At 36.5% G+C, this 6052-nt stretch overlaps 1 protein-coding gene across 1 annotated transcript; it reads left to right on the top strand.

Moving 5' to 3' along the window:
* Positions 1 to 328: 328 nt before the first annotated feature.
* LOC107823851 (N-terminal acetyltransferase B complex catalytic subunit NAA20) lies at positions 329 to 5809 on the top strand. The gene is made up of 6 exons (XM_016650553.2): positions 329 to 555; positions 934 to 1024; positions 3001 to 3133; positions 5087 to 5156; positions 5251 to 5311; positions 5400 to 5809. Exons 1-6 carry the CDS (start codon positions 478 to 480, stop codon positions 5489 to 5491), a joined length of 525 nt encoding a protein of 174 aa, XP_016506039.1. The 5' UTR covers positions 329 to 477; the 3' UTR covers positions 5492 to 5809.
* The last annotated feature ends 243 nt before the right edge of the window (positions 5810 to 6052 follow it).

The following is a 6052-nucleotide window of genomic DNA, read 5'->3' as shown; positions in this document are numbered from 1 at the left end:
CCTTAACATTTACACTGCACACATGAAGTTAAGGACGCCATGTCCTTAACAGTTACACTGCACATATGAAGTTAAGAACATGATGTTCTAAAATTTAACAACGGAAGGTGCAAATATAGAACACTTTGTCCTTAATATTTATACATCATTCATGAAATTAATAACATCATATCCTTAATATTTACACATCACCCATGCCTAGCACATGAGTATTTCGTTCGGGCAGATAAAAATTTATTAAGTAGTGGCTAAAGAATAAATATATTTTAAATAGTGACTAAAGATTAAACACATCTCTAATAAGTGGTTAACTTCCTCTTCTTAATCAGTAAGTAGACCGGACTCCGGCGTGACCTTTTCCTTTTCGGGTCGGGTGTAAGGTTATTGGGCCGTGATGTTCGCGAAGGGCCTCGGCATCCATTATCACTAGTACATACCAGAGAGTTGAGCAGAGAGAGAGAAAAGGAAAGAGAACGGATGACGACGATTCGTAGATTTAGCTGCAATGACCTTCTCCGCTTCGCCTCAGTCAATCTAGATCATCTTACTGAAACTGTAAATCACTTAGCTCTCTTTTCTCCTGTTTATTTTTTTGCTAAATTTCGTGTTCTTATTCTGAGCGAAAACTGCATGATTTTTAGTGTTTTCTGGATTTGAAGCGAGTTTTAAGGTAATTTTTGTGGACTTTTGGATTTTGAAACTAGTTTTTACATGAAATTTCGTGTCTTTTAGAATTGTACTAAAACGAGGTTTAACATGATTTATAGTACCTTGCCATATTTGAACGAGCTTTAACATGCTTTTGGTTCTTTTTTCAGATTTTGAAACGAGCTTTAACATAATTATAAGTACCTTATAAAATTTGAATGAGTTTTAACATGATTTTTAGTGCTTTTGTTAGAATTTGAAACGAGTTTTTAACTTGTGATGTAGTTCAACATGTCATTTTACATGACATACATGGCAAGATGGCCGGACTATTTCCACGTCGCAGAAGCTCCTGGTGGCAGAATCATGGGATACAGTGAGTCCTTCTACTGTAGATTTTGAAATAAATAGCTTTTTAAGGATGATTTTAAGTTGGCGAATGATGCTTATTTAATTTACAGAGATTGGGTAAATTAGATACTATCAAATGCGTGCTGGATGCGTTGAAATAATTCTTTAGTGGTAGGTAGGCGTCACGTTAGTAGGAGAGTAGATTCTTTTAGGAATATAGAAAATGTTTGAAGATCAAGACAAGAGTTGCAAGAATGAGAAGTAATATACCCAAAGAGAGTGTTGGCGTAACTGGTAAAGTTGCTGCCATGTTACCAGTAGGTCACGGGTTCGAGCCGTGGAAATAAACTCTTGTAAAAATACAGTGTTAGGCTGCGTACAATAGACTCTTGTGGAGTTGTTGTTCGGCCCTTCCCCTGACCCCGCGCATAGCGGGAGCTAGTGCACCAGGCTGCCCTTTATACCCTAAGCTCTCATTTATAGGTCATGATTTCACAAGCCCGATGGTGTGGTTTATCGGTTAATGACATAGGTGAAAACCATGGGAGAGCAAAGTTCAAATCCCAATAGAGGCAAGGGACTTAAGTAATTTTTATCGATTTGTCTAGTCCCTGGTGGGAAAGGGATCTTTGGAGCAGCGGTAAAGTTGTCTTCGTGTGACATGTAGGTCACGGGTTCGAGACTTGAAATCATCCTTATCCTTGCATTAGGGTAGGCGTCCTACAACACAGAACCTCGGGGTGCGGCTCTTCCCCCTTCCTGCATGGATGTGAGATGCTTTATGCATAGGGATATCCTTATTCTAGGCCTTGGTGAGCAAAATTATCCGGTATCTATGTTGGTGGGAAGTAATAGGTACCCCGTGCAATAAGTAAGGTGTGTGCAAGCTAACCTAATCACTGCCGTTGTCAAGGAAAGAGCAAAATAGTTCATGATTAGACAATGAAATTCAATCCTTATTTATTTATTGAGAATCGTTCTACTTCAATGATGACTTAAGTGCTATCTTAACTCATCTTTTAGATGGTTCTATAAGATTCTGGTGCATTTAAATTTGCATAACTTTTCTTTTCAATATTTGAATTTTATTGCGTGTAATTATGAAAGCTTGTCATTTAGATCAGAGTAGATGATGGTGTCTACCATATTCTCCGGTCCTTAAGTTGTTAGTTGCCTTGTACTTGACTGATTATTATATGTCATCTTAGGTCTTCCCAAGATGGTGACATTCAGAAAGTAACAAGGGTTAGATTAGCAAGCTTCCTCTTCGTTAATGCTATATCATTCTAAAATTAGTAGTAAGGAGTACTGATCTGAGCATTGGCTGCTCGGATCAGAAAGTACATTATTTGTGCAGCTTTAGGTGGATTTTATAATTGTAGCCCCATAGACACAACATTATTTTGCTTTTCCTCACAAAATCCTTGGGTTAATATAGATGCAAGTAGCCATTCTCTTGGACTTCATTTGGTGAAAAGGATTCATTTACAATAGGTACCCTTTAAAAAAAAGGGTTTCATTTACAAGTTGTTACTGATGTCTTTAAAATATTATAGACAGAAACATTTGTGACAGAGCAGCTAGAGTGTCGATTATGTGGTTTGGTCTTAGTTTGGCTACTGTCTGATACATTCTGGTTCTTGTAGACTAGAAAAAGAGTCCAGAGGTGGATCCAGGATTTAAACTCTATGGGTTCAACCTTTAAGATTTTAGCATTTAACCTATTATACTTTTAAAGTTATGGGTTCATATCTACTATTTGCTGCAATTTTAGTTGATTTTTACTTATAAATTCATACTTTGCGCCGAAAGTTATAGGTTCAATTGAACCCGGTTCTGTTGTATTGGATCCGCCCCTGCAAGTCTGTCATCTGTGTTTCCTAAAATTACTCACAAGGAACATTTGTTTCTTTAACTAATGTCTAGTTTTTTTTTTTTGGATAATGATTAGCTAATGTCTATTTTTTTATAAGGTAACTAATGTCTAGTTTATACGTGCAGTTATGGGAAAAGTTGAAGGGCAAGGTGAATCTTGGCATGGCCATGTCACTGCAGTAACTGTGGCTCCTGAATATCGGAGGCAGCAATTAGCCAAGAAATTGATGAACCTGCTGGAAGATGTCAGTGATAAGATGTAAGCAACTATACTGTGGGAAAATTTTTTGTTGCTAGATCCTATTACTGAGAGATTAATGCCTGTGATAACTAGAATCCCGGAAAGAAAAGCAAATTCAGAATGCCACTCAGGTTTAGATTAGAGGGAGTGTGTCCATACATAGCAAAATTGTAGTCCTTTCATGAATCCCGGTTGCATTTTCTGAATTCATCTTTTCAACTTTATCATTGTGCCGTTTCACAATTTTCTTTTATGTTTAGATTTCCAGAGTACCATGGAGTTGTATTAATTTTAACCTGGTATGCATAGTCTGTTTACGGTTCATCCTCTTGTCTGTTTTAATCTAGCTTGTGGTTTATCTGTCTAGATTTTCTAAAGAACATGTCAGTCTTTTCTACCTTATGGGTTTACCTCCTTATATATCATTGTAGCTTCAGAATAAATTTTACAGTGTGAGTGTTGCTCTTATACATGACTACATGTTTAGTTGATTGAATGAATACATAGTAACAGTGTACACTTGTGCAAGTAATGCAAGGTTTTGGGCCTTAAATGCAAGCTATGCGTGTCCTTTACCTTTTTTTTTGGGAATACAATTGCAATTTTAGCCTTCTGGGTGCATTTAGAGGGTGTTTGGATTGGCTTTTAAGCTCTTTTTAGCTTTTTTCCGTGTTTGGCTATAAGTTGGAGATATCCAACTTATTGCAGCGATACATTGCTCATGGGCTATAAAGAAAGACAATAATTTTGTGCTCTTTCTTAGACTTACGCTAGAGGCTCCAATGGAAATTCAGCTTTTGCTTGTGATGATTTAGTAAAAACATAAATTGCACAAGTTGAAGATAGAGTCATAGAGATATATTATTACTGTAGTTTCTTTCTTTGATGTATTTCGCCTGCTAAAATTTTTTCACCTGCTAGATTTGAAATATAAATTCAAAATTTTCTTTATGTGGTAAAATACAAACTCATATGACACTTATCTCTCATTGTATTTTTTAATTTATTGGCTGTTTTCGGGGAAACTGCATATTTACATACAAGCTTTAGTCAAAATTTTTCCGAAGTTACGGATCCATTTTGCCGACTTCCCTTGCCTACATTGTTCCATCGACCAGAGGCTGTTCACCTTGGAGACCTGATGCGGTTGTTCACCGAAGCTTTAGTCAAATTATGTTATTTAAATAAATCCTTTGTATCTGTTAAAATAAGTTTATCTAATCAATTTATAACTTAAAGAGAATAGAGACTCATATTAATTTGGAGTCTTTGAACTAATCCAAAATTAAAAATACTACAATAATTAGCTTATTTTTAGTTTAACAGTTTTGAAGGTATTTCAATCATTTTTAACAGATAAAACACTTTTTTACTAAATACATCAACTGCTTATTTTCAGTTTCAGCACTTTATCCACCTATTGATAAATTAAGCTCCAACACTTATTTTAAGCTAGATGATGTGGGACCTTCTCTGTATTGCAGTTGGTTGGATACTGGAACCGGCATCCTATTTCCCTGTTTTGTTATTCCAGACATAATTAGGTTGTCAGTTCATGTGATCGCACAAAAGTTGAGTGCGAAGTGAATACAATCAGATCAATTTCGTCTTAGCATAACTTTTGACCTTGTGGAGTTCAGCTTTGCTTTCGTTTTCTAATACATATTGGCTACTTAGGTTCTCCAGTCTTTCCATGATGATGTGAACCTTAATGCGATGAGAGTAGAATGAGATTTGTAACTTGCCCTCGTTTCTGGGTCCTCCTAGTAGTGTTTAATGTTGATTCTTATTCAACTTAATTATAATGAATTCGTCACTCCCTTTGTGTGATGGCATAAAGCTAGTATTCAGGTGAGAACAATAAAGTTTGTGTAAACTTTGCCGATGTTTTGTGGCTACTAGTTGAATTAAGCCTTTTAATCTTGTGAATTTTTGTCCAAGCTTCGCACTAAGGTGAGCATTGTTGTGCAGTGATAAGGCTTACTTTGTGGACCTGTTTGTGAGAGCATCAAATACGCCAGCCATAAAGATGTATGAGAAGGTAGTAACCTTTCCTCAGTACCCTTGTTAGGAATTGTATCAGGGTGAATTTGTATTCTTGTCACTAATCCCTTCAACTGTTTCTTCTTTTCCAGCTCGATTATGTAATATATAGGCGAGTTTTACGTTATTACTCAGGGGAGGAAGATGGTTTGGGTGAGTTGCTGCATTTAGCTATGACATAGTTTCTATTCTGCTGTATGATTTCATTGGTATGACCCTTGTTTCTTCTTTGCTGTTCCAGATATGAGGAAGGCTTTATCGCGAGACATAGAAAAGAAGTCTATCATCCCGCTTAAGCGGCCAGTAACTCCGGATGAATTGGAGTATGACTGAGTCAGTAATAACTGTTACCATGTGTATCTTTCAACAAGCTATGTTCAGGCATCAAGAAGTCCATCTGAAAATGTGTTAAGATCAGGAGTCCGGGCTCTTGTGTCTTTCTGAAAATGGATACATTTTATTTTAGTGCTCTGCCAATGAGTAAAGATATTTTGGGTTAGACATGTTGATCCTTTGATCATTATATTATGTTTAAGAACATGTGCTAGAAATCTGGCCTTGTGTTTTGGCTGCAACCGCCGGAGCATATCGTGTGTGTATTGGTCAAGACGTGTTAGCGAGTAGTTTAAGCAATGAAATGCGTGCCCTTTTGGTAAGATTGATTTGAAATTCTATGAGATCATATGAAGCTCATAACTTGACACTATTTTATACTAGATGGATTTTAACGATTTTTCGAATATTTTGAAAATGGACACGAACCAAATAATGTTAAGGCCATCTCCAACTCCATTTTTGCCTCCAAACTCCGTTTTGGAGTCAAAAATGGAGGAATTTTGCTCCAAATTTGCTCCATTTTGGAGAGTGAATTTGGAGTGACACTATTTATCTACT

The sequence above is a fragment of the Nicotiana tabacum genome, chromosome 22, assembly GCF_000715075.1.
Source record: "Nicotiana tabacum cultivar K326 chromosome 22, ASM71507v2, whole genome shotgun sequence".
Lineage (NCBI taxonomy): Eukaryota > Viridiplantae > Streptophyta > Magnoliopsida > Solanales > Solanaceae > Nicotiana > Nicotiana tabacum.
Note: the sequence above shows the minus strand (reverse complement) of the source record. Positions and strands in the feature narration are given on the sequence as shown.

Excerpts from the sequence above, each read along its gene's own strand:
- LOC107823851 (XM_016650553.2), top strand. The coding sequence starts at position 478 with ATGACGACGATTCGTAGATTTAGCTGCAATGACCTTCTCCGCTTCGCC. Across the intron at positions 556-933 it reads TAGATCATCTTACTGAAACT|TTCAACATGTCATTTTACAT; the intron begins GTAAATCACTTA and ends CTTGTGATGTAG. Across the intron at positions 3,134-5,086 it reads GAAGATGTCAGTGATAAGAT|TGATAAGGCTTACTTTGTGG; the intron begins GTAAGCAACTAT and ends ATTGTTGTGCAG.